The sequence below is a fragment of the Enhydra lutris genome, unplaced genomic scaffold (genome assembly GCF_002288905.1).
Source record: "Enhydra lutris kenyoni isolate GAN:26980312 unplaced genomic scaffold, ASM228890v2 scaffoldscaffold27, whole genome shotgun sequence".
Lineage (NCBI taxonomy): Eukaryota > Metazoa > Chordata > Mammalia > Carnivora > Mustelidae > Enhydra > Enhydra lutris.
Window position 1 is genome coordinate 7660548 of NW_019154111.1, and position 27424 is coordinate 7687971.

The 27424-nt window shown below is 42.0% G+C and overlaps 1 protein-coding gene across 1 annotated transcript in view; it reads right to left on the reverse strand.

The window, feature by feature from the left end:
• Positions 1-14072: 14072 nt before the first annotated feature.
• Positions 14073-27424, reverse strand: part of LOC111151974 (nucleoporin 205) — an 83211-nt gene continuing 69859 nt past the window's right edge. The window contains exons 36-43 of the mRNA XM_022510226.1: positions 24712-24788; positions 22030-22158; positions 21678-21804; positions 18695-18861; positions 16996-17119; positions 16416-16544; positions 16008-16081; positions 14073-14417 (exon numbers count right to left, since the gene is read on the reverse strand). Of these exons, the coding sequence (XP_022365934.1) occupies positions 14265-14417; positions 16008-16081; positions 16416-16544; positions 16996-17119; positions 18695-18861; positions 21678-21804; positions 22030-22158; positions 24712-24788 (980 nt within the window). The 3' untranslated portion in view covers positions 14073-14264. The remainder of the gene's footprint in view (positions 14418-16007; positions 16082-16415; positions 16545-16995; positions 17120-18694; positions 18862-21677; positions 21805-22029; positions 22159-24711; positions 24789-27424) is intronic.

Below are 27424 nucleotides of genomic sequence, written 5' to 3' on the forward strand. Positions count from 1 at the left end.
GTACACACCCAAACCCAAGTTATGACACAGAATCTGAACCATCTCATATTTACTGAGAAGGGCTTAAGAAATCTAAAAATAATCTCATTAAAAATAAAAAATAAGGGCGCCTGGGTGGCTCAGTGGGTTAAGCCGCTGCCTTTGGCTCAGGTCATGATCTCAGGGTCCTGGGATCGAGTCCCGCATCGGGCTCTCTGCTCAGCAGGGAGCCTGCTTCCCTCTCTCTCTCTCTCTGCCTGCCTCTCTGTCTACTTGTGATCTCTGTCTGTCAAATAAATAAAATCTTAAAATAATAATAATAATAATAATAAAAAATAAAAGTAATCTCATTTTATTTAGCAAATATAACTACAACTAGCATTCAAAAGGATACCTAAAAATGTTGTATCGTCTCAGGTGAGAAAAGCTACACACTGACAAGAAAACCAGAAGTATACATTATCTAACATTAATAAAAAAATAAACTGGGGCGCCTGGGTGGCTCAGTGGGTTAAAGCCTCTGCCTTCGGCTCGGGTCATGATCCCAGGGTCCTGGGATCGAGCCCCGCATCGGGCTCTCTGCTCAGCAGGGAGCCTGCTTCTTCCTCTCTCTCTGCCTGCCTCTCTGCCTACTTGTGATCTCTCTCTGTGTGTCAAATAAATAAATAAAATCTTTAAAAAAAAAAATAAATTGATAATTTTATTTCTCCATTTAAATCGAGAGACCTACAGAAACTATCTGAAGACTGCTCATTCCAAGGAGGCAAGAAAAAAATTCGTCTTTAGTCTTTAAACGTTTCAGACTTGTTGCAAAGAAATTGTGTTTGACATATGCTTCAAGTAATAATAAAACCCATATTCTATATAATAAAACAAAAACCTGCTGAGGATATAACCTGTATCTCTTCTACTACCACCACAGAGATGTGCATTTTTAAAATGTAAGGCTGGTTTTATATTCAATAATTTTCCTTAGATAGTGAAAGGAGGAGGCTGTTAATTCTTCTTTGGAGCCAGTAAATTAAATAGGGACATTCATGAAAAAGATAGATCTAACACTTTGGAAAGAGGTCAATCAGGTAGAACCAGTCTGCCTGTTCTCAAAGAAGCTGATTCAAATATTCAAGTATCTTATGAATACCTAAGAGTAGTAATCAAGTAAAGAAGGAATATCTAATTAAATCAACACACGGTATTAGCTAAGTGCCATGTGCTTAGGAAATCTAAGCATAAGCCATGTTGCTTCTTCCCCTGGAATTTATGATCTATTCTAGAAAGATAAGACTAAAACAAGTGGAGGTGCAGGGAACAAAACACAGCAGCACAACTCCAAATGATGGTCTGAATGGGCCGCATAGTTCAAGGGCATCATGTTAGAAATTGAACATAATCTGTATGAACATATTAAAGGAGAAAAATCATTTATCATCAGAGGGGGAAACAGCATGATAAAATTCAACAGTCAATCACAACAAAAACTTTTATACTAGAAACAGAAGAGAGGGGACGCCTGGGTAGCTCAGTATGTTAAGCGATTGCCTTTGGCTCGGGTCATAATCCCAGGGTCCTAGGATGGAGTCCTACATTGATCGGGCTCCTTGCTTAGCAGAAGCCTGCCACTCCCCCTGCTTGTGTGCTCGATCTGTCTCTCTGTGAGACCAATAAATAAATAAAATCTTAAAAAAAAAAAAAAAAAGAAAGAAATAGAAGAGAATTCCCTTAATGTTAGGAAATACCAGAAACACAAACATCATACAAAAACCTGAGAAGCATTTCCACTAAAAGCAGAAAAAACTAGGATATCCACTCTCCTATTGGAAGTCCTAACTCGAGAAAGACAAGAATTGGAAAAGAACACAAAACTGTCCTTTTTTCCTTCACCAGAGATATGACTGCCTTCACAGTATTGCATTCATTGATTTACTTCTTTTTTTAAAATTTTTTTTAAAAGTCTTATTTAATCTAGGGGCGCCTGGGTGGCTCAATCGTTAAGCAACTGCCTTCAGCAACTGCCTTCGGCTCATGATCTCTGGTCCTGGGATCGAGCCCTGCATAGGGCTCTCTGCTCAGCAGGGAGCCTGCACCTCCCCCCACCCCCTGCCTGCTGCTTTGCCTACTTGTGATCTCTCTCTGTGTGTCAAATAAATAAATAAAATCTTTCTAAAAAAATAAAATAAAAGTCTTACTTATTTAATCTCTATACTCCATGTGGAACTCAAACTCATGACCCCCAAGATCAACAGCCACACACTCCTCTAACTGAGCCAGCCAGGTGCCCAACTTTTTTTTTTAATTAAAAAACTATTTTAACTAAGCTCTATGCCCAATATAAGGCTCAAATTCACAACCCAGAGATCAAGAGTTGCATGTTCTACCCACTGAGCCAGCCAGGTACCCTGTCAGTCATTCACTTCCAAGTCAATCTACAAACTATGAGAGCTAAAAGATAGGTAAGACTGCTAGATACAAAAATCAGTACACCAAACTTAGCATTTCTATACATCAGCAACAAATTTGAAAATGTAATTTTAAAAAGGATGCCACTCATGGGGCACCTGGGTGGCTCAGTGGGTTAAAGCCTCTGCCTTTGGCTCAGGTCATGATCCCAGGGTCCTGGGATAGAGCCCCACATCGGGCTCTCTGCTCAGCCGGGAGCCTGCTTCCCCCTCTCTCTGCCTGCCTCTCTGCCTACTTTCTATCTCTATCTGCCAAAAAAAAAAAAAAAAAATTTAAAAAAAAAAAAAAAAAAAGGATGCCACTCACAACGACTAAAAAGTACCTGGAAATACTAAAAAAAAAAAAAAAAAAAGACTATTACTGAGAAGACAATAAAACACTGATGAAAGACATTTAAGACATAAATTAACAGGTAGGTGGATCATAAGTGATCCATGAGCTTTCTTTTTTTTTTTTTCTTTTTCTTTTTTTTTTTTTTTTAAGATTTTATTTATTTATTTGTTAGAGAGAGAGAAAGAGCGTGAGCACAGGCAGACAGAGTGGCAGGCAGAGGCAGAGGGAGAAGCAGGCTCCCCGCAGAGCAAGGAGCCCAATGCGGGACTCGATCCCAGGACGCTAGGATCATGACCTGAGCCGAAGGCAGCTGCTCAACCAACTGAGCCACCCAGGCGTCCCGATCCATGAGCTTTCTTTATGAAAAGAAAAGCTCCTGAGAAAACACGGGAGTTGAGAGTAGTTGGGGAGGCAAAAAAACAGAGGACAAAGGGAAAACCAGATGGGAAGGTCTGAAGGCAGGAAGGTCCATCAGTGGTCCAGGTTGGTAAGATAGCCTAGTCAGTCTAAAATAGAGGAGATATGTTAAAGGGCAGTAGTAAGGGAAAATGGAGTCAGATGAGCAAATCTTGAAAATCAAGTGCAAGTGGTTACTACCTGATGTACAGGGACATAAAGACCACTGACAGTTTCTGAGCATGTGAATTAGACAATTACTACTAGATGATTACTCTGGCAGCTGCAAGACTGAACAGAACACCAAAGGCATCAAGGGAAACACAGAACTAGAGAAGACAGCCTTACTTTTCTATGGCCGATCAGACTGGAGCGGGAGTGCCATGTTTCAAAAAGAAAAGTGGGGGAGAACTGAAAAACTATAATATTTGGGGGAAAGAAGGCTAACCGGAATAAACCCAAAACCATAAAGAATGGATGGAAGAATCAGAGATGTTTCGTCTAAAGAACAGACTAATGGGGGTCAGGGGGGCTGAGAGAGGTACCAAGATGCTCTTCAAATATGTACAGGGTTGTTATGTGGATTAGAACAGCTCTTTAATACCAAGAACTAGTTAGAGAGACACTGACCAAAAATGATATAGATCATCTGAGGAACTAGAGCACCTATTTCAATGGGAGGTGATGAAACATAAACCGGATGCCCCCTTAGTAGTGGAAACTGACACGTCAGCATCTTAGCAGAACTACAGAACCTAAAACAACTCTTCCAACTCAAAACCCACATTCCTACCCCAGCAAGGCTGGTGTAGTTAGTGCAACAGTGGAGTAAAAGACACCTACTCTACAAACCTGGCAGCAGGAACATAAAGATGTAACTCTCATAAGGTGAGTACAGAAGACCCAATGGCTTAAAACAATAGCTAACATTTACTGAGAGCTGTGTGCAAGGTAGTATTCTCTTTTTCATGAATGAATTTCATAGCCTTATAAGCAGCCTTATAAGCAGGTACTATTATTGCCCAGTTTATGTTGGGGAAACTGAGGCAGAGAGCAGATAAGTAACTTGCTCAAGAATACACAGGGAAATATATGTGCTAGGCATAGCAGCTAAATGATATGGAGAATGAAAGAGAGAAATAAATCAAGGATTATGTCAGTATTTCAAATTTGAGAAAGCCAGGACTGCAGAACAGAGAAGTTAGGTGTGAGGTATGCATTGCAGGGTGGGGAACAGAGGAGGTAATGGGTCCAGAGGTGCTGGATCTGAGATAAAGGGGATGACGAGAGATGTTCAGCAGACAGTTAATGACTGGAACTCAGAGAAACAGGACGCAAGGTAGTTTTGGAAGCAGCAAAGAGGAGAAGGTGGCAGCATGACAAGAAACACACTCCCTGAGGGTGGGTTTGAAGAAAAGAGTGAAGAGTCAAGGACTGAGCCCTGAGGAACACCTAGTAACTCAAAGAAGGGAAAAGCAGCCAGCACAAACGGGCGAGATTAGATAGGGCCCCTTCCCAGCTGCTGCACCAAGATACTGATCCCCTCAGTCCTTGGAGGGGCCAGCACCCGAGCCAGTCACCTTCACGGGTTCTTCTGTGAAGATAAATCCATATGTGTTGTAATGTTAAAGAATGTCAGAAAATATGGAGACGGAGGATCCAAAAGCCAAGGGAGGAGGGATTAAGGAGGTCGTGATAAAGGGCACCAAGAGCTGTCACCTCAGAAGGTGACCAGCAACAGCCAGTGACAGTCCGACAGGCAGCGGACACCGAGCTCCCAGCGGTGCCTGTCCTGTCAGGCTGCCCTCAAAAGCTTCCGAAGTTTCCTTACAAAACCTGTAGCGAAACCTTAAAGAAGCCACTGTAGTAAAAGCGAAGGGCAGCAGGACCACAGGAACAGGTTTCTGGGACAGGGATGATGGGCGAATATTTTAATCCACGGAGGAATGGACAAGGAAGGAGAAGATAAGCAGCCCATTCGGCTGCGGTAGTTTGGAATAGAGTTCCAGGAAGCGACAAATACAGGAAGCAACCTGGACAGTTCCAAAACGCGGGATGACTGTGGCTTAAGTTGTAATAATTTCAACCTTTCAAAACTTGTCCCGTCGCCATCGCCTACTTGCCTGAGGGCAAAGGAACCCCCATTTTGAGAAGAAACCGTATCAGAGTTTAGCTGGTATCTTGTAAAAGAGAAACTGAATTTTACCTGAGTCCTTACTAAGTTCTCTAAAGCACCTTCATGTAGTAACTCATTTTTACTCCTCACAATAAAACCATGAGGTAGGTTCCCATTTTCATTTGTGGAAACTGAAGCACAGTGAATTCAAGGGACCTCCCCGAGTTCCCACAGCTTGCCAACGATGGAGCTGGGCTTGGAACCCAGATGTCTGACCTCGTAAGCACTAGGACAAGACAGCTGGCCACAGGCTGAAAGCTCGAGGGCAACTCAGGAATCACCTGCTTCAACTCCTTGTTTTATAAATCAAATGGCTAAAAGCAAGAGAAAGACTTGCCCAAGTTCACAGAATTAGTGAATCATTCGACAGAGGTGGAACCAAAGTGAGAAGGTCATACTATCCTGCTTCTTCCAACAGATGCGGTGAGGAGATGGGGGAACAAGAGGACGCAAGAACATCCCTGTTCCAGCGACTTCTGAGCTAGGAATTTAATGAATGGCTGCAGCCTTTCGCCTTCAACGCTGAGGACTCTAATTCTCAAATCAGGTCACGCATATTTACACACAGCAAAAGCTTATTCCAAAACCAAGTAAATTCACTCCACAAAAGCACTTACAAAGTAATTATCAGGGGCGCCTGGGTGGCCCAGACGGCTGTGTCGGCCTTTGGCTCAGGTCATGATCAGAGGGTCCTGGGAACCAGCCCCTCAAAGGGCTTCCTGCTCACGGAGGAGTCTGCTTCTCCCTCTCCCCCTGCTTATGCTCTGTCCCTCTGCCACTCTCTATCGAATAAATAAAATCTTAAAAAAAGATTTACAAAACAAATAATAATAATAATAATAATCAATGCCCTCCCAGTCTGTCAACGCGCTACAGCTATACTAGGCTCAACGCTATCATCTCACTCTCTGAGGCTGACACTGTCTTTAACCTGTTTCCTCCAACTGAAAGACAGTAATTATTTCTACTGACTCCTAAGCTAACACCTAGTTAGGACACTGGAAAAACTTCCAGAGGCAAAGGAACAGCCCCGTCTTACTTGGGCGATGTAAGTCAAGGTTACCTCTTTCCCTCTGAGGATTTAAAAAAGTCAATTACCACCTCAAAAAAGACAAGGGGGGCACTTTAAAAAATTCTCTTCGATAAAGAACGTAACACTCGGGAAAGCGTCTCCTCCCCAGAGCACTCAATGTGGAAGATAACCTGGAAGGTAACTTGGAACGTTCGCGCGCCTCCTAATCGAACGAGAGGGAGGAAGCATCGAGTTCGGAAGCCTCAAACGCTGGCAAGGCAGACTCTGGCCTGGCGATGCTCGGCCCGCCCTCCGGAAACCCGCTGTGCCAGAAAGCCAGCTTTTAACCCAAATAAACAGCCATGCGATAGAGTTTATTTACTCACAGTAACACTCCCCCCCCCCCAAAATGAGCCCCCTGCAGGCGTTCCGTGCACACCAGGGTCTGACTCAACGCCAGCCGCCAGCCACCCTCAAAGTCTGGAAGCTAGAAAAGGCCCGGCGAGGGCTCCCCGAGCCTCCAGCTCTGACCTTGTGCTTCCGCCTCGTGAGGTGGCTTACTAACTTAGAGTTCGCGGCCGGCCCTCCCACGTTTCCAGAAAACCTTCCGGCGGGGCTCCAAGGCCGGGATGGAGTGTGCGGGCGGGAGGGCATGGGAGGGCATGGGAGGGGCGCCTCCAAGTCATCTGCGTCCCTCACAGCTTTAACTCGGGCGTCCCACAGTGCCCGCCGGGACAGCACAGCAGTGGCTGTGAAAATGCCCGCCCGACACCTCCACGCCTCAGGGACTCGGACGATTCCACAAGGACTGGCAAAGGGGCTTGGGCCCGGCACACACAAAACCCCGCGGCCCCCCCGCCAGGCGACGAGCGGGCACCGCGCGGACCCGGAGCACGCCCAGACCCCCCGAAACCCGGAACCAGGCCAGCCGGGCCCCGAACCAACCCTCACCACTACCCTGGACCCCGCCACTCCAGGGCAGCTGCACTGACCAGGAACTGCAGCATGGCGTCGGCAAGGAGAGGTGCGAAGGGCGGCTGCCGCTCGGTGGGCCGGTCGGAGCCTGCCTCTCCCCGAGCGAGGGGGCGGAACCCGCCGTGGGCTTCCGGGTCACGCCCGACCCCGCCCGCGCCTCCCGCCTCGCCTCGCCTCGCCTAGCCTCGCCTCACGCAAAGCCGCTCGCGGCGCCCGGGCGCCCCCTGGCGGAGAGCCCCGGAATTACCTCCTGGGCTGGCCGACTAGGAGAGAAGGCCCGCGGGGCGGGGAGAAACCTCAAGTCCCAGGCAGGCCTGGACGGACTGGTTTGATGGTTCAGATTCCAGGACGTGCCAGTCCCCAAGTCCCGCTACTGTAAACCTGGGTCGGTCCCGGGATCTAGATTACTCCCAGCACCCCAACGATTCTGATGCATAACCAGGCTTAGGACTCGCACACCTAGAAAGACTGCAGAGGTGCCGGATCCCATTCCCACGTGCACAGCGGAATTCTCCGTGGCGCTTTTGCAACATAATCTACCCAGACCCCACGCAGAATCTGTGGGAGGGGAGAGCTTTGGGTTTCAAAAGTGCCACGGGTGTGTCATGTAACCTGCAGGGAGCACTTTCAATAGAGGTTAGGGGCTTAAGTGGTTAAGCTAGACAGCTTTGGAAACTGGCACAGCCGTGTCCAATTCATTCCTGGCTGCTTAACCTCTCTCAGGCTCTCTTTCCTTCTCTGCAAATGGGGCTGATTCCAGCTCCCCGATGACCTGCAGTGTGAATCAAATGAGACAACGTGAGGAATCAAAAAATGCTCGTCACATGTCTGGGGTGGACAGTGAGCTCTAGAAGACCTTTTCTCATCCTGTCTCCACACAGAGCTACCCTCTCATACTATGGCCACCTCTCGCTCCTGGTCTTCAAATCATTCAACGACCTCCGTTAACACACACACTTCCAAAGCAAGACCTCATTTTCTTTCTTCTCAGCCTTCTGAGTTCACCCTTATCTGTTATATTAAGTGGAACTCTGGTACCAAACTGTAACAACCAAATCATATAGGTGTAAACTATATGGGAGTATGTTATGGAGATACAGAGGACAACGATGGGGAATGGGAAAGGTATCCAGAACTAAGCAGCATTTTCTCTCCATCTCTGCTTTTCTCTGTATATCTGCTTCATTGTTCTCTCATTTTGCCTTTTGTTTTTTCTGCCTTCCAGAATATGACCATTGTTACTCACTAGAGTTTACTCATTAAATGATCCAATGATAGAAAAATGGGATCACCTTCCCTACCATGTTCAATACCCAGGAGAGGAATGCTAATTGAGCAAGTTAGTGTCAAGCGCTCTCTCTTCAATTATAACCAGAGAAGAGGGCTCTCTTGGAACTAAAGTGACTGGCAAGGAGGTGGAGATGCTGGTAGATGGCTGTAACACACTTCACTTTCTGACATTCCTAGATTAAAATGAGACTCCGTCAAATCTTGACCAGTGCTTCTCAAACTTTAATGTGCATTCAAATCACCTGGGAATCTTGAGTGGGGACCTGACATCACGCATTGCTACCTAGCTCCCAAGTGATGCTACTACTGGTGGCCTCTGAAACATTTTGAGTTGCAAGACACCGTACTGCGAGCTACACGAAGATGAGAATTTCATTCCATTCATGACTCTATCCTCAGTGCCAGCAAGTGTTTGGTGCAGCCTCTGAACACAGGATTTATTGAGGTTCCTTGCATAAAACCTTAATGAATCCTGAAAGGGAAGACATTTCCTCTAAGGTCTTTTCAAAGGTTCTTTCTCTTATACCCCCAAATATTACCACAAGGAGAGGGGGGGAAAGGGAATTCTTTTTGCTACTTTGAGATTATTACTTAAATGTCCTCTGATGAAAACACTTCCAAGATAATGCCTTCCCTTTATCCCTTCACGATGCCTTCATCTACTGACTTCCCAGGTGGTCCCCTCATTCACCAAAGGCTTTGGCATCTAACAGCCTTCTTTTCAGGCTTGCCAAGCTGAATCATGGGTGACTTCCAAGGCCACATACACTTGTATTCTCCAGAATCCTTACCTCCAGGGACCTTCAACCTCACACCTCACCTTCAACCTCACACCACTTCAGCAATCCGACCGCCATGTTCATAACCCACACTTGGTCATCTACTCGACCTGCTCCACATTTGAAGTATTATATTCTCAAATCTTATTTCCTATTTTATCATTTTTTAAAGATTTTATTTATTTATTTGACAGAGATCACAAGTAGGCAGAGGCAGGCAGAGAGAGCGTGGGAGAAGCAGGCTCCCCGCTGAGCAGAGAGCCCGACCCTGAGATCATGACCTGAGCTGAAGGCAGAGGCTTAACGCACTGAGCCACCCAGGCACCCCACCAATTTTTTGACCTTAGCCAAATCTCCAGTCTCCCAGCTGTTCCATATTCTTATAAGCTGTGAGCTCCCCTCTGGCTTCATTCCCTTTCTAGCTGGTCTAAATCCTAAGAGATCTGAACTTCAATCAATACAAACAACGAAGATGCCCTCCAGTAGGTAAGCGGATTAAAAAACTGTGGTACAGGGGTGCCTAGGTGGCTCAGTTGGTTGGGCTACTGCCTTTGGCTCAGGTCAAGATTCCAGAGTCCTGGAATGGAGTCCCGCATCAGGGCCCCAGCTCCATGGGGAGTCTGCTTCTCCCTCTGAACTTCTCTCCTCTCGTGCTCTCAGTCTCTCAAATAAATAAATAAAATCTTAAAACAAAACAAAACAAAACTGTGGTACATCCAGACAACAGACTACAAGTCAGTGCTTAATAAAAAAAAAAAAAAAAGAAAGAAAGAAAAAGAAAATGCTATCAAGCCATGAAAAGATTGGAGGAAGCTTAAATGCCTATTACTGAGTGAAAGATGTTAATCTGAAGAGCCCATGTACTGTATGATTCCAAGTCCATGAAGTTCTGGAAAAGGCAAATCTATGGACACAATAAAAAGATAATTGGTTACAAGGGTAGTGGGTGAGCAGGAATGGAGAAATGAACAGGCAGAGTGCAAAAGGTAAGATTTTTAGGGCAGTGACCATACTCTGTATATCACAGTGATGGATGTATGTCATAGATTTGTCCAAACCCAAAGAATACACACCAAGAGTGAACCCTTCACTCTATAATCGCTTCAGGCGATTATAAGATGTGTCAATGTAGGATCATCTCTGGTAAAAACACACCATTCTGGTGAGTGGTATTGATAATGGGGGCGGGGGGGTGCTATGGGTGTGTGGGAACAACAGGTATAGGGGAAATCTCTGAATCTTCCTCTCAATTTTGTTTTAAACTTAAAACTGCTCTAAAAATATTAAGTCATTGGGGGAAATGACAGTTGGAACTGTTATTAATGGTATGAACAAACAGGTGCTCTCACCCCACGGATAGGAATAAGATGGAGGAATCACTGAGAAAAATATTGCAATGCCTGGTGAAACTTAAAACTCTTAATCTCCATCTCAGCGTTTCTACTTCTAGTTATGTAAGCCAGAGAGGCCTCCTTATAGGTCACACGTCTCATCCAACAAGACATGTGTGATAATCATTGCAGCACTGTTTCTAACAGCAAAATACTGGAAATTTAAATGTATGTCAGCCCACCAACAATAGAATGCATAAAATAGGGTATTTGTAAAATGCAGTAACTACCATTCAGTATTTATAATAAACGAGTATGAGGAATTGTTAAAAACACAATGTTAAATCAAAAAAAAGCAAACTGCACATTGTTCCATAGTATAACAACATACCTATAAAGATTAACAACCTGTAAAACAAGGGATAGGTTAAATGAATGATGGGGATTAAGGAGTGCACATGGAGAGAGCGTCACATGACGTATGGAAGGGCTCAATCACTATATTGTACTATATTGTATCCCTGAAACTAATATAACATGCTTTGTCAACAGGAATTAAAAAACTTAAAAAACAAAAAACCTGTAAAACAACCCTTTTTAATGCCTATGAATACACACATATGTAGTGGAGGCATAAAACATGAATGGCAGATTCAACAATGAATTCTTGACAAAGGTTATCTCTGGGAGGGAAGCAGGGGGAATGGGATCAGGGAGTTCCCAGCAGCCCCAACTGTACCTACCATGGCAGAGTTCCTTAAAAAAAAAAAATTCTGGAGCAAAGATGGTTAATTTAAAGATTTGATCAAATTAAGTATATGAGATAAGGCATCTGCATGTTTATTATATTGGTTATACGTATGATTGAAGCCATACACAATTTTTAAAAATTTGAATACATGACAAAAGCAATCGCTGAAAAGGTTTTTGGAAACATAAATTCACATTCTTGAAGCATCAACCCACAGATTATTCATTGCGATGGAGAGGTGTGTCAAGCACTACCTTAATTAAGTGAGCAAGCTTAAAATAATGGCACAAACTGATATACCTCCTGATGGGATATGCTGAAGGCACATCACCCATAGAATTGTAGTATTCTTGCCAAAACTGTTTAACCTGAATTAAAAAAGAAAACAAAACTGTGGGAAACTTTTCCAAAATAGCTTAAGCGTCAGGTTAAACACCTTCTCCCCTGAAAAGGGAGGGGAACCACTTCTGAATCAAGGGAAAATGAGAGAACGAAATGTAATGTGTGATTCTTGATTTAATTCTGGGTAAAAAAAAAAAAAATGTTCTAAAAGTACATTTTGGGGGCAACTGAAATTTGAATACAAACTCAGTATTAGAAAAATTTTTATTGCATTTTATGAGCAAATGTCTTAAGTGTGATAATGCTATTATGATTTGTAAGGATATACTTGCTGAAGTATTATGGATAAAGTGTCACAATGTCAATTACCTACTTTCAAACAGTTAAGGGAAAAAAACAGTATATATATATACACATATAAAAAAGATAAAGCAAATGTGCAAATGTTAACAGTTGGTGAAGCTAGGTTAAAGCTGTATATAGGTTCACTGTACTTTTCTTTCAGCTCTTGTGAAGAGTCAACATTTTCTCAAAATAACCTGGGAAAATAGGCAAATATTTAGAAAAGACTCAATTGTGTATAAACAGCTTTTATAGCTCAAATAAAGTACAGACATATATTTATGCAACACTATTTTATGAAAACTATAATAATAAAGGTACTCACCTCTTTTGTCTAATCCCACCAAACAGAGTAACTCAGTAAAAACAATGTTTTAAGACCTTAAGCTTATTTAGTAGTTTTTAGGACTAGACGAACCTTCCCTTTAAATGCTACACCTTTTTAAAATGAAAGTTCTGCGATGTTTTGATCCCCTTTGCTTTGCTGCAGAGCACAAGCCACACACCCAAAAGCCCCTCTCCACACCCCAGGTAGCTGAGCTGGGCAGTGTGTCCTCTGCAGCCCCCTGTGTGAGCTTCTCCCTCTGGCTTTATTATACAAAGCTGTGACCCTTCCTGCCCTCCCTCCACATACATTCCCCAGTGTCCAATTTCTGATCCAGTCTGCTGGAGTTTTGGAAGAAATGATGGGAAAACAAGAAAACAAGGCTTAGTAAATCTAAAAATCATTTTCAATTCAGCTTCACACTCACAAGGTTTACAAAACGCTTTGATTCTGTGCCCCAGGCTCCCTTCTGATCCTTTCTGGGCTCCTGCCCGTGTTCAGATGGTACAGTCACCAGAGGCCTGACAGGGGGCAGCTACAGTCGCTACTCCATGGCGGACCCACTTACTCACACATTCACACTCCCCTAAGACTTCTATTTGTTAGCGGGATGTTTTCCAGCTAAACACTAATGTTTCTAAGTGGTGGGCAGTAAATTAACTTCAAAATATAACAATGACAAGGCCCTTTTAAAAAGATGCTATGGAAATGACAGAAATTTTTTTTTTTAAAGAGCAACACTAGGGGCGCCTGGGTGGCTCAGTGGGTTAAAGCCTCTGCCTTCGGCTCAGGTCATGATCCCAGGGTCCTGGGATCGAGCCCCACATCGGGCTCTCTGCTCAGCAGGGAGCCTGCTTCCTTCTCTCTGCCTCTCTGCCTACTTGTAATCTCTGTCAAATAAATAAATAAAATCTTTAAAAAAAAATAAATAAAGAGCAACACTATAACTGAGTATAACTTTTCTGCTACTACATGAGCCCGGACCATTTGTGCAGTCTCTCCCGTATATTAGGCTGAAATAATTGGTGGCTGGAAAGGGGAAAATGGACTTTGAGATGATGCAGTCACTTGAACGTAAGTACAACTGGGCAAGAAGTAGAATGGTGATTGTATATGTTCTTTTGCTCTAATCGTAGCCATCATATTAATTACATGAGAAATATCAGCAGGTGATTAGTTTGTGAAATTTCACAATCATTTCTAAGGAAGAAATGCAAATCATTACACTGTCATTTATATGCAGAAAAGAAAAAAAAAATTTTAGGAAGGAGAGGGCTTCATTTCTTGGGACTTTTCCGTAACACATTCACAACACTGAGCACACTCTTCTGTCAAAGAGCATAGCTACAGTTTCTTGTCCACTCTACCTCATGGAGTAACCCTGAATATCACAAAGGTGTAATGTAGACAACAAAGGGATAAAACAGTAGAATTTTCAGACTATTCCTTTAATATAACATTCAGAACTATATCCCTAGAAGAAAACCACCACTGTGGGAATTTTACTTGTTGGATTCCTATTAATGTTGATCGTTTTCTAGGTAAAATTTCAAAAGACTAAACATACATTCGTTTTGTTTCCTTTTTTTAAAAAGTATTTATTTTTTCACCAGTGCAATTGGAAACAGGCAAAGAAATGTACAGAAAAGATGTTCATATATAAAGAAAGAAATAGCAAAATATTTTTTGGTCATAATTTAGAAACAAGCTAATCTATAAGAAGGAGACAGTTTTCCCCAATTCCTCTCTTCCCTAGAAGAGTATAAGCACAGGCTCTCAGTTCCTGGATATCCTTAGCAGGCCTCGGATACGTCTGACAAGAGCTTGTATGAAACTATAGCGAGATCGAACTTTTGAGTATAATCCTTCAATGTCCAGAAGTTTCTTTTGTAGTGATTCTCCAAAAGCGTTGATAGCATCAGCCTGAAGCTAGAGGTAAAACAGATGACATATCATTATTAAAATTATAGTCTCAAATATTTCTTTTATTCTGTCTTCCAATTTACAGTATCTTTGAATTTTTGTAATGCGGTCCTTTCTCATGTAGCAAATTAACTAAACATTCACACTTCCATGCTAGAATTTACTGGTATAGAATTGTTTTTCCCTCTTTCCTATCTTGTAAAAATGTGTAAAATCTTAAATAGCAACAACTATGGATGCTGCTTTTGATATATGGGCATATACACTAAAACTTTTCCCCAAGGGCAATACAAGAAGCTGTTAGGAGTGGATGCCTTTGAGGAAAGAAACAAAGGATAAATTGGAAAGAAGCTTTTTACTTTTGTTTGATTTTTCAATTAAGAAAAAAAAAATTTACATGTGTTTATTTTCAAAATATATAAATAGAGGAAAGGAATCTGGTATACACTTCAGAATTCATGTATTTTAGAATGCATATATAGTTTTGGATGGATTCTATTGGTATTATACTGAAACACTAAAATTAAGTGTAAAATTAGATGACTCTATCTGCCTTAGATCTGCAGTAAAATCAAAGCACAGAGTGAGAAGATCATTTATTAATCCTGCATTTCTTCTAACTATAACAGAGCAGTCTAATGAAACAAATGGTCATTAATTCAACACGTATTTCTCAAACATCTTCTGGAAGAACTATGCTTTGGCTAACTCTGCCCATGGCCTCACTGAACACTGGGTTCCCTAAACAAGCCAACCAAAACATGAATTACTATTACGCAGTCACTCAGAGGGCAGATGCAGTCGGGGCTAGGACGAGAGCATGCTACATATGACATCTGGTTAAGTATGGTCGGGAGGATGCTCTTTCCTGGATAAAGCCCAGTCATTGGCTTCAAGAAAGGCAGTGACCAAGAAGGATTAGAGAAGACTAGAGGCTTTATCAGACCAGAGCTAGGGACACTCAGATGCCTAGCAGCAGATCTAGTTGTAATTAGTTTATCTAATATCACATACCCTGCTAACTATTTTGTTCCCAAGACTCTTATTAGGTTCATGTGAGGTTTTTAAATTAGTTGTTTTCGGAATGCTCTTCATCCATTCTGATATTACAGGTCAAGAGATTACTAAGTACATAATACTATAATAATATAGTCTCCTGCAAAGGAATTTTTAATGGCTGTTCATAATCTCTCCATTAAATTATTTTCTCAAAAATTAAGTGCTAAGTTATCCTTTGTGCCTAAGAAGTCCACAAAGTCAATCTAAAGAAATTGGGAGTTTTCTGATCACGACGCCTACTAATGGTTGAATTCTCACTATGTCCCTTCCAGGCACTATTGCCCCAGGAGCCCCACATACGAAACCTCATTTTATCCTGACAAAACTCTCTGAGGCTGAACTATCATTCCCATTTCTTTGGTGAGGAAAAAGAGGCTCAAAAGTAAGTTGTTCGAAGTCCCAAAGCTGTTAGGCGGCCAGGCCAGAATTAAAATCAGGTCTTTGAACACAATCCTGAAAATCATTATCTTACCAACATACTAGGCTTTTCCTTTTTCCTTTCAAAAAAAGAAAAAGAGTATGGGGATAGAACCTCACCTGGTCTATGTCATGTTGGCTCACTCCAGTCAGCCCACTTCTAAAATCCAGGTTGGTTTCTGAAGTGAAGGAATCTGGCAATGAAAGACACAAACAAACCAGCTTTACAAGTATGTATCTACCATTTGGCGGAAGAACCTGAAGACCAGGGGACTCTGGAGCTGTCCAACCCTTCACTGCGAGAAGCTAAAGACCGGCATCTAAGATGTTCTTATGCTCCACACTATCTCCCATGAACAGAAGTAAAGTACAAAAAACAGCTTTGTCTAATAACGAAGTAGCTCTCGATGGCCCAATCCACTCTTAGAAACCCGGAAACATAAAAAATAAATAAAAATGTCACTAGTTTTTCAAGGCACTGAAACCTATAGGTATGTATGGTTCACTAATCTTCAGAATAAAGTTTACCTTGTAGTCTTCTGCTTTTAAATAAGGTTCTGGAGGCAAACAAGGAATCTTGGGAGTCCGTGGGCGTGCAGTGTAACAAGTAGTACTCCAGATGGCGCCAAAGAATAAATAGGCAGGTCTCTATGATGACTACAGAGTGCTCAGACTAAAGGAAGATAATCTCATCAAACCAGTTTCTGAGGAGGAAAACAAAGAGACCTCACTACTTCATGAGTGAAGACCCACTGCCTCGGTCTGAGAGAGGGGAAACATTCCACTGAAGGTGTCCCCCCCAGAAAGCAGCAAGGTGAGAGGAAGGAGGTGGGGACCAGGGGCTGCGGCACCAGCAGAGTCCCCAGTGTCCCCGCCTTCGGTCCAGAGTGACTGTATACATTATCAGGATTACTAGCTAACTCTAAAAGATAAGAAAAAAAATTTCAGGTTGGAAATAGATCAGGCATTTACTGGGGAAAAAAATTATGTCCCTTCTCATACAGTTTTGATGCCCAAATAATTTGAGAATCAGCAAACAGTTCCTACATTTAAAGATTCTCTTAAAGGTCACCATTCAAATTCCCACTGTGATTTCCATTAAGGATACAAGAACAAAGGGAAAGCAGTTTGGCTCGATTGTTGATCAACTTCACCAAGCGCCGTCTTGCTAGAACATATTTCTGGGCAGTGGAGATCTTCTCAACACCAACAGGCATCACAGACTGACACAACTGAGGACCAGAAGCAAAAGCAGCATTAGCGAGAACATAAACTGTAACAAAAACTTCATGAAACTCTATAGAGCGAGTCCCTATGACAGGCAAGGCGAACAACATTCAAAGAAGTTTAAACATCCTTGCAGACAAGGGTTATTATCTAGTTAGGAAGCTGGTAACTTTAAAAAAACTGAGCCAAAGTAGTAGAATTCACAAATGCAGATTCATCTGCTGCTTTCTGGAAAAGGTCTTATCTCTGAAACCGACATTTCCAATCTGCTGATGGGCCCACCCACCCTGAATTTCCTGTCAAACTTAAACAAAACACAACAGTAGGTTTTTCAAGCTGTAGGTCTAACAGTGCCATGGAGAATTTCTGTAACAGCTGTCATGTGTCTTCTGAAGAAAATGTAAAGCAGATTTCTACAGCATAAACTAAAATAGGCTCATCAACCCAGAACCGCCCTTCATCACACCTCTGCTCGGCATAAGCACTGTGGGCCGCCTCAAAATTCAGCTGTGGCTTTGACAGAAGGCACCCTGAAGTGCGGCTGGGGGGGCACCATGTCCTTGACGGGAAGGCTGCAGTCCCTCTGGCAAGAACCGGCATCACCCACAAGCTGCACGTGAGGGAGAAGGGCTGCCAGAGGTAAACCACCCCATTTCAGGGATTATCTGAACATCATCACAGTTACTCCTGCCTCGGGACTCGCTAGCTGTGTGGCTCTGGGTAAGTCATTCAACCCTCCAGGACCACCATTTCCTCATCCGAGAAAACAGGCATAGTGACAGTATCTTCCTCAGGGACTGAGAAAGAACTTGCAGCTCGGGGCCGGCACATCGTCACCACCCACCACACGTGCCCTGTCATCCTGGAGGAGTGGCAAGAGGGAGGAGCTCTGACTGCTCTGTAAAGTGACATGGAGTTTTTCAGGACACTTGGTGCAAACAAGGAATGACAACATGGTTCCACATCCAGGCCGCCAAAGGCCACCAGGAAGCTTCGGCACTCGCCAAGGGATACCTGTCGTGGTTCAGCTGTGCCAAACAGGAAAGACGGCAGCTGCTCAGGAAGCAGGCCTAGCAACTCAGCATCGTTAGCTACAGTAAATATCAGTGAGTGATTCTGGGTCACTGAGGGCAGGCAGTCAGGTCTGAGGTGCCATCTCATTTGTCTGAAAAATTCATCCAAAACCAAAGACACTGAAGGCACAGAGACCTCTTACTTAAGGGATCACTTCTACTGAATAAGCCTTTGCGACAGAAACCCAAGTTTCTCAGCACAGATTTTAAAAGAGCATAAATTACCAAAGCTCTTCTTCACAAGCCAGCTGCTGTCCTACTGGAGGACAGGTGGTGTTCCTGAACAGGTGTGACTTGCCTGTCTCCCATTCAAGTGTTGCCCTGCTTACCAGGCGTGGTACTCCTGTGAGGGACTCTTCTTCAGGCCACACAGAGCCATCATCTCAAACCCTTTTATCTCACTGCACACGTCATCTTTATGCACAAGCTGGACACCAGGACTGTGGCCCTTATCAGGAAAAGCAATGGCTTCTCAAAACTCTCCACAACTTGTTATAAGATTCATACCTCTTTGATCTCGTCTGGTGGAAGTTGCTCTACGTTCTGTAATTTGTTGACACTCCGTCGATGACTGTCGTAATAGCTGAAGAAATCATTAGCGCTCTGTTTCAGCAGGTAGACAATAATACCCAAACCAGGCAGGCGCCAGTACGGAATCACTGGAGCTTGAGTATCTAACAGAGTTGAAAAAAAAAACACAATGTTCCACCTATAAGACCTGTTTTAAATGAGGGATGGCCGGGAACTGAAGGGCATTTAAGCTATTATTAAAACCAACCCAAGCCTATTGGTGGGTACTTCTGACAGTTCAGAGGAGTGGTGAGCTACCACGATCAGGAGCTCCTATGCACAAAGCTGAAGCCTAAAGAATAGGGCAGTCTGGCTGGCGGACTCTGACAGAACTCCCTTTATGGGGGGAAGACCTCTTTGGGAAATCTGGCACACACCTTTGCATCCAGCTCCCCACCCACATCCCAAACACACACACATACGCGCACACATGTGCAAGCCGTACACACGAGTTGGAGTTTCCAGAGCCCAGGGGAAGAATTCCTGCCTCACCTACAGCCCTAGTTATATGGATTCATTTCTGGTCTGCACCTCTCTGGTTGCTGAATTCCCAGCTCACAGTCATTCTCCCAAGAGAAGGAGAACACTGAGATATTGAAAAAATACAATTAAATTTAAACTTTAACAACTCTCTTACCACCATGAGTCCATTTGGGTAGGAAAACAAAATGTGTTACCTTTTACTCAACTAGCTTCTGATGAAGGTGCAAAGGAACCATGAGAAGTTGGAAAAGTAGTTCGTGAAGGGAAGAACTGGAAGGATTGGTGCAAACAGAGCAATTTCCTCTTACAACCAAGTGACTCCTTGGGAAATACCTTAGTAATTTCAAGTACAATTTGGAGATAATCTTTGTTTAATGGCTCTAACTGCCAAGAATACTGTAGGAGGGATGTGCATTTGCTTCCTTCCCCACTATCTCCCTTAACTTTGCTTCAAAGTCAGATTTCACAGGTCTTCATGAGGAGAGGAAGAGAGAGAACAGTTTCTTGTCAGTGGATGTTGCCACCAACCAGGACACCCTAGACTCATCTAAGTTGCCGGGTTTCCCTTTCCCGTCTTCAGTGAAGATGTGACAGTCTCTACAATATACGGCCTTCTCCTAGGGACCCTGGTGCCCAGGCAACATTTAAATGATACCTACTCTGGAAGGAAAATATCCAAAAAGAGAATGATCTAATGCTGACAGGAGTACTTCAAAGCCTATCAGGAGTTCTCACATACTAACATGATCATAGCTAGAAAATATTAAGGTGTGCAGAAGCCAGCAGACTTAAACGGCAGATGAGGACAGCTCATGACAAAGCTGACTACAGAAACAGATTCTGCAGGAAAGAGCGTGAGGTCTAGGCAGCAGAAGTGCTACAGGAGAGCGCCCTGAACCACAAGTAATAGCACATATGCTAAATAGTAACAGTGACGACTCGCAGGAATGAAAATAATTCTACGTCACACTTAGGCAGTGCTAAGGGCCAGACATTGCTCTAAAGCACTTCACGTTTGAGTAACATGATAATCCTTCCAGTAATTCAATGGAGAAGAGCCTGTTGTTACTCCCATTTTACAGATGAGGAGGCTGAGGCACAAAGAGGCTAAGTAGCTTTTCTAAAGTCCTATCAACAGTCGCTCACAGAACAGGAACTCGAATCTAGGCAGCTCATCATGAGTCTATGTTCTTCGCCGCTAGGTTAGACCACCCTCTACAACTGAATGTTCTTGAACCTACCACACACCTATCCACTCCTGTGTCTACAACTGGCAAAGGTAAGTAGGCTTTTTAAGTCTTTAAAAAGTCTGAGGAAAAATGAAGACCCATATGTAAGGCTTCATAAAGTTCATCATCAAGTATTAAAAATCTAAGAATGACTTCGTATGTGAAAGACTGGCTCAAAGTGAGAAGAAACCGAATGAACTGTTAATAATTATTACTGATACATTATTAGCATATAATTAATGTTTTTGAAGAACAGATGACAAAACTACAATTTCATTTGAAAATGTTATGAGGTTAAATTTGTTTTAAAATGTTATAAGATTCAAGGGAGAAGAAAAGGGCCTCCTTCGACACTTTATAATGGAGTCACACAAACAGTTTTCGGCACCATTTACGCGAGACAGTGGTTATATGCTATTAAGCTAATATGTTTTTCATAATATCATTCTATTAAATATTTTATGTGATTAAGTAAGTTTCAGAGAAAATAAGATCTTGAAGAAGATGAAAATGTGACAAAATGATGTTCAGAAACCTCACACAAAAAGCTTCTGGAAATGAGCAGCAGTGCATTACATTACCAAGAACCACTAAGATCCGAATGGGCTTTGTCTTCTGAGTCTCCCACGGGATAACAGCTTTAATCAGCCCATAGCCGTCACTTTCCAGATCTTGCCTATTATGTCCTTAGGAAGTCATAGACTGTGTCATCTACATTTACTTGGCATCTACTTAGCACCTACATTTTACTTTGCTGTGGTATAGAAATTTGGGGCTATACTACAGGACCCAATTTAGACACTGCATTCAGCTCAACATGATTTCACACATAAACCGTCTGTTACATTTGTACATTTCTCACCCAGCTAGCTTACTCACCAATCTTAGAGCCTTTCTTTGGGGTCTCAAGTACTATTCAAAACCATACTCTCCCCACAAAGCTTTTCTAAACTTATCCTCAGAAAATCTTGACTTTCTGTCCTCTCGGGCTCTCTAGCTTATGCATGGGACTGACAACACTACCGCCTTACTGAGCCTTCTTAAAGTCATTTACAAATTTTCCCACTAATTACATATAAAGAAAAAACCTGTGTCTCACTGGAGCCAACTAGATTTTGTCTTAATTACAGAATACAGAAATACAGAAAAAATACAGAATACAGAAGAAAACTTAATCCTCAAATACATAAAGAAAGAAACAGGCTCACCTTGCCGGGTACCATCTCTGTTAATGGTTTCTGATAGGCTGGGGGTGAAGAGACACACAGCCTGTTGAAATGTGGGGGAGATCTGTAGCATGAGTGACTGGCAATATTCCATGACATTGGCACAGATCTACGAAGGAAGAATAACAGTAACAAAAATATTAGTTCCCCAAATGCCCAAATATCATCGAACTCCAGATTTGGAGGAGAACAAAGTTACTGATCATTTTGTAAAATTACAACAAAGTTCTAAATCAATTTGCAAAATTACTCCCATCTGCCCATCTGTTATTTTGCTTCTGAAAACACACAAATGTTCAATAACAGATACACGATGCCCACCCTTCTTTCTTACCTGCTGCATGGCCAGTTCGAGCTCATCTTTCTTGCTCACTCGATCTCCCTCCACATTATCATCTTGAAATTTAAACTGACGCAGTCTGTCAGAGCCCCCAAAGCGGCTTAGAAGTCCTAAACACTGGCGCTGAGAAAGAGAAAGAGATTTTATTCATATATAATGGGATATGTCTAAAATTAGTGACCTCTCTTTGAGGGATATAAAAAAGAAAAACTCATCAGGGAGTAAAAATCGCTTTAAGGAGTCTGATTTCTTACTTCCAACTGAGGCAACTGAAGTTAGCCCTATTAAAATTAGCCTTATTGCAACTGCCATTTGCTCGGCAGCCAACTTATGAACACCATTTTTTTTTAGCAGTTAATCCCCATTACACCATAAGCATTAGCCAAAGAATATTCTGTTATCACACCAATAATTCCTTGGAAGATACCCATTAAATGAACACAAGTTGATAAACAATGAGAAGGAAAATGAGATGGCAAATAGACGACACCATGTCACAAGCACGTCCATGACCATTTTGTCTAAGAAGGCTCAAGTTTAAAGGCTGCTTCTCCTAGGGCCACTTCTGGGGACTTCATAAGAGGGTGGGAATACACAGGGAGCCTTGGCAGATAAAATGAAAATGTCATCTGCTTGAAATGTTGGTACTTTTCACCTGACAACATAATTTTTCCTAAGGTTCTTGGAAGGAAAAGATAAGCTTTTCACAATTGGTAACCAACAGGTTACTCAACCTCCACAAACCTCAATGCTCACATTCCCAGGGCATAAACAGCGATTCCTACTCTAAGAGATTGTGGTCAGAATTATCTGAGACAATGAATGAATCATATTTACACTTGTATACAGTGCTCTGCACATAGTAAGGGGACAACAAAAACATGTTTTGTACTTTAGAAACTGGTATCTCGGGGCACCTGGGTGGCTCAGTGGGTTAAAGCCTCTGCCTTCAGCTCAGTGATCCTAGGGTCCTGGGATCGAGCCCCAAGTCGGGCTCTCTGCTCAGCAGGGGGCCTGCTTCCTCCTCTCTCTCTGCCTGCCTCTCTGCCTACTTGTGATCTCTGTCTGTCAAATAAATAAATAAAATCTTTTAAAAAATTTAAAAAAAAAACTGGTATCTCACACACACACCCATGGACACAGACATACACAGATATATAATACAGCCTACATAAACTGATGTTAGTTTACATAGTAAGACTGGGTAAGGCAAAACATATTAAAAAGACAATATAAATTTATTTTGTCAAAATATTTGCCAAAACAGATGCACTAACACACTTCTAGAGGTCACCTTATGAAATATCCTTTAAAAATATCTTTTTCTCCCTACCAACAAAAAAAAATTAGAAGACAAAAAAAAGAGAAGAGGAAAAAAAAGCAGAGTATTTGGGTTTTGCTGGTGAGAGTGCAACCCTTTTCAGAGTTTGATAATGGCTCAACATGTCCTGTGTGTGCATCCTTGGACCCAGCAAGACCAGTTAGTTTTTATCTAATCTATAGCTCAAAAATTTGTACACAAAAATGCTGACAGCAACTGTTTTCTTTTGGAAACCTGAAAAAACAGTTCACAAAAAGAGAACTGGTTAAGAAAATTACCGTATCAAAAACAATGAAATATAAATTCTAATATATAAATACAATTTTCTGAAGCCAATCAAAAGTGAAGCTATTCAGATCAAAGCAGGCCAGGAGGCTCCCACAAAGACAATACATATTTAGTTGACAATATGTTTGAATATATTAAAGGGAGATTACATAACTGGAAGACAGCCTGTGAATAAATTAGAACTAACTATATAAAAACCAAGCAAATAGGGGCGCCGGAGAGGCTCAGTCAGTTAAGTGTCTGCCTTCAGCTCAGGTCATGATCCCAGGGTCCTGGGATCGAGCCCGCATCATCAGGCTCCCTGCTTGGTGGGGAGTTTGCTTCTGCTGCTCCCCCTGCGTGCTTGCTCTTTCTCTCTCTGTCAAATAAGTAAATAAAATTAAAAAAAAAAAAAAAAAAATTAGAAAAAAAAAAAAAAAAAGCCAAGCAAACAAACAAAAAAAAACCCCAACTACTCACTCTAGGGAAAACATAATGTTGCACTTAAAAGTAAACATGGGTGATAACCCATTCTTTTTTTTTTTTTTTTAAAGATTTATTTATTTATTTATTTGACAGAGATCACCAGCAGGCAGAGAGGCAGGCAGAGAGAGAGGAGGAAGCAGGCTCCCTGCCGAGCAGAGAGCCTATGTGGGGCTCGATTCCAGGACCCTAGGATCATGACCTGAGCTAAAGGCAGAGGCTTTAACCCACTGAGCCACCCAGGAGCCCCCTATCACCTATTCTTAATCATAAATGACAAGTGCTGATCTAATTAAAATTATGATGTAATTATGTTGCATTTCAGTGGGGGGGGGGACAGTGTTGTGAGAAACGTCCATATTATACAGTGGAAGAAAAAGACAAAAGGGATCTAAGGTCTCATCCTCCTCAATGGAAAATCAACAGATCATTCCTAAAATTGGAAAATAAACACATTATTTTGATACACCACAAAATCAATTAAAACCCATCAAGAGGGTTTGCCCAAATCCAGGAAGCAGAACAGGGAGGATGAATGAGAGGACTTCTGTATTTTACTGTAAGTCTTTTAGGAACTACTCTTTAAAGAAGTCAGAATCAGTTACCTGGAATCTTCCAATATGTCCCTGAAGCTCCATTAGAGATCCTTCATTTACATCAACATCAAGTTCATTTAATATACCTATAAAATTTGGAATGCTTTTAAATACAGTTTTATAATCAACAAAATAAAAACATTAAAAGACCAGGAAGAGTGGTTCTAGCATTTTATATTCCCTATGTATAAGAACAGACAGAGACTTGCCATGAAGAAGCTCTGGGAAATACAACTTCACAAAGACTGGAAGTTCACCAATTGTTCATTTATATGCAACTTAAATCTAGACTGAATTCATAATTTTAAAAGGTACTTTTTAAAGGTTTTGGCATAAATCTCACTTTTTATTTATAACCATAAAAGTTAAAATTTTCTAAACTCAGCAGTAAATTACTTTGTCATGAAAGAGTTTAGGATATAAAATGCTGATAACGAAATACATTTCCTTTTTCATTTAACTCTCCTAGGTACTGTATCATTTAATTTTTTTTCATTTCCCTTAAGCAAAGTACGGTTTGCATATACATAAAAAAGTTCCTATTCAGCTTCTGTTTAGACTTACTACAAAATTCTTAAATCAAAGTGATCAACCTCTCATAGGAAAAAAACTATGAGGAAAAAAAAAAAAAGCTATCAGGAAAAAAACCTTTATTTCTATCAAGGCCTCCAAGCAAACCCACACTGGCTTCTTCTTTGTTCCATGGCTGTCGTCATGCTGAGGATCACCTGCACCTGTCCCAGTCACCCTAACTTTCTGTTTGCACAATCCCTTTAACTCAGGCCTAACTTCCAAGCATCCACTCCAGAGCATATAACCCAGAACCTTATCCTTTGCTACTCACAAAGACAAGACCTCCTCTTTCCAGATTTTTCAGCCCATGACCTCACAAAAACCTATAGAAAATACACACGCTGGCTCACTGTACCTCACCTGTGCCTCATTCTCTATCCCTTCCCGCCTCTACCTCCTCTGCGAGTCTGCTCCCAGAATCCCCTTCTTTCCCAGCTTACCAAAATCTATCCTGCCACAGAGGATTTTTCCTCACTATTTGAAAATATGTCCAGGTTTCCTTTGTACTCCAAAACAAAACAAAGACAAGCAAAAACCTGGTTAATATAAAATTCTTGAAATATTTTTCCCACATTTGCTGCTTACAACTTTAAGCCCTTCTCTTCCCATCCTACCCCTTGAAAGCTGGATTGTGTATCTAACACTATCATGGAATGCAGGCTTTTTCCTCTTTGTCCTCAAACTTTCTGATCTCTGCAACATGTGCTGCTATTCCCCAGTTCTTTTTTTCCACCTGCTGCCTCTGTTTAAAAAGACCACTTAGGGCGCCTGGCTGGCTCAGTCAGTGGAGCACACAACTCTTGATCTTGAGGTTGTGAGTTCAAGCGCCACACTGGGTATAGAGATTACTTAAAAGTCAAATCTTAGGGGCGCCTGCCTGGGTGGCTCAGTGGGTTAAAGCCTCTGCCTTCAGCTCAGGTCATAATCTCAGGGTCCTGGGATCAAGCCCCGCATCGGGCTCTCTGCTCAGCGGGGAGCCTGCTTCCCTCTCACTCTCTGCCTACCTCTCTGCCTACTTGCCATCTCTGCTGTCAAATAAATAAATAAACTCTAAAAAAAAATCAAATCTTAGGGCACTTGGGTGGCTCAGTCGGTTAAATGTCTGCCTTCCACTCAGGTCATGACCCTGAGTCCCAGGATCAAGTTCCACATCATGCTCCCCACTTGGTGGGGAGCCTCCTTTTCCCTCTGACCCTCCCCGCTCTGGTGCTCTCTCTCTCTCTCTCTCTCTCTCTCTCTCTCAAATAAATAAAATCTTTAAAAAAAATAAGTAAAAATAAAATAAAATAAAAATCTTAAAAAAAAAAAAAGACTACCAATTCTCAGTTTCCGTAAGACCCTTCTACTAAGTATCAGTTGAGTCCTCTATGTACCATTTGTATCGGTCTCTACTCCCAAACACTTTCTAGAATATTTGTGGGTCCTAGAAAAAAATTAACCTGCTGACAAGTATTTGAGGAGGTAAGACACACCCAGGATAAGGTGAGGCAATACAGGGGACACAGTTATAAATGGGCTTATAATTTAATGGGAGCATTTAAGATAAAAAATATATATAGCAAAATTATGGGAGAATACAAAATAATACATCATCAAGGGTTAAACTGCAGTGTAGGGTTGATAGAAGTTAAAATTGTTAAAAGTTTGTTGAAAAAAATCTGGGAGGGTATTTGGCATTATTTTCAAAAAAGTTTTAAGTATATATATTTTCAGACCAAGCACTGTCAGAAATTTATCAAGCTCAAATCTACAAAAACACATATGTGTACAAATAGACACACACATAGTTATTAAATGCCACACTTCTGGAAATTTTAAAAAAGACTGGGAACAGTCAACATGTTACAGGGATATGGTTAAACAATAAAGATCTGGTTAGCTCTCATAACTGGAGAATTATGCAGCCAATTTTTTAAAATGAGGTAGGAACTCTATGTGATGATGAGAAAAGATCTGGAAAAAAGTTACAGAGCAGTGTGTATAGTATGATTTCATTTGTGTAGGGAGGTGACAGTTTTATACCATATGCATAGAAATGTCTAGAAAAATAAATTGATAACTGATTTCTTTTAGAGAACAGGAACTGCAAGTTATGGTATTTTCACTCTGTTCTTTTATTTTGTTTGAATTTATCATCAGCATGTTAAAA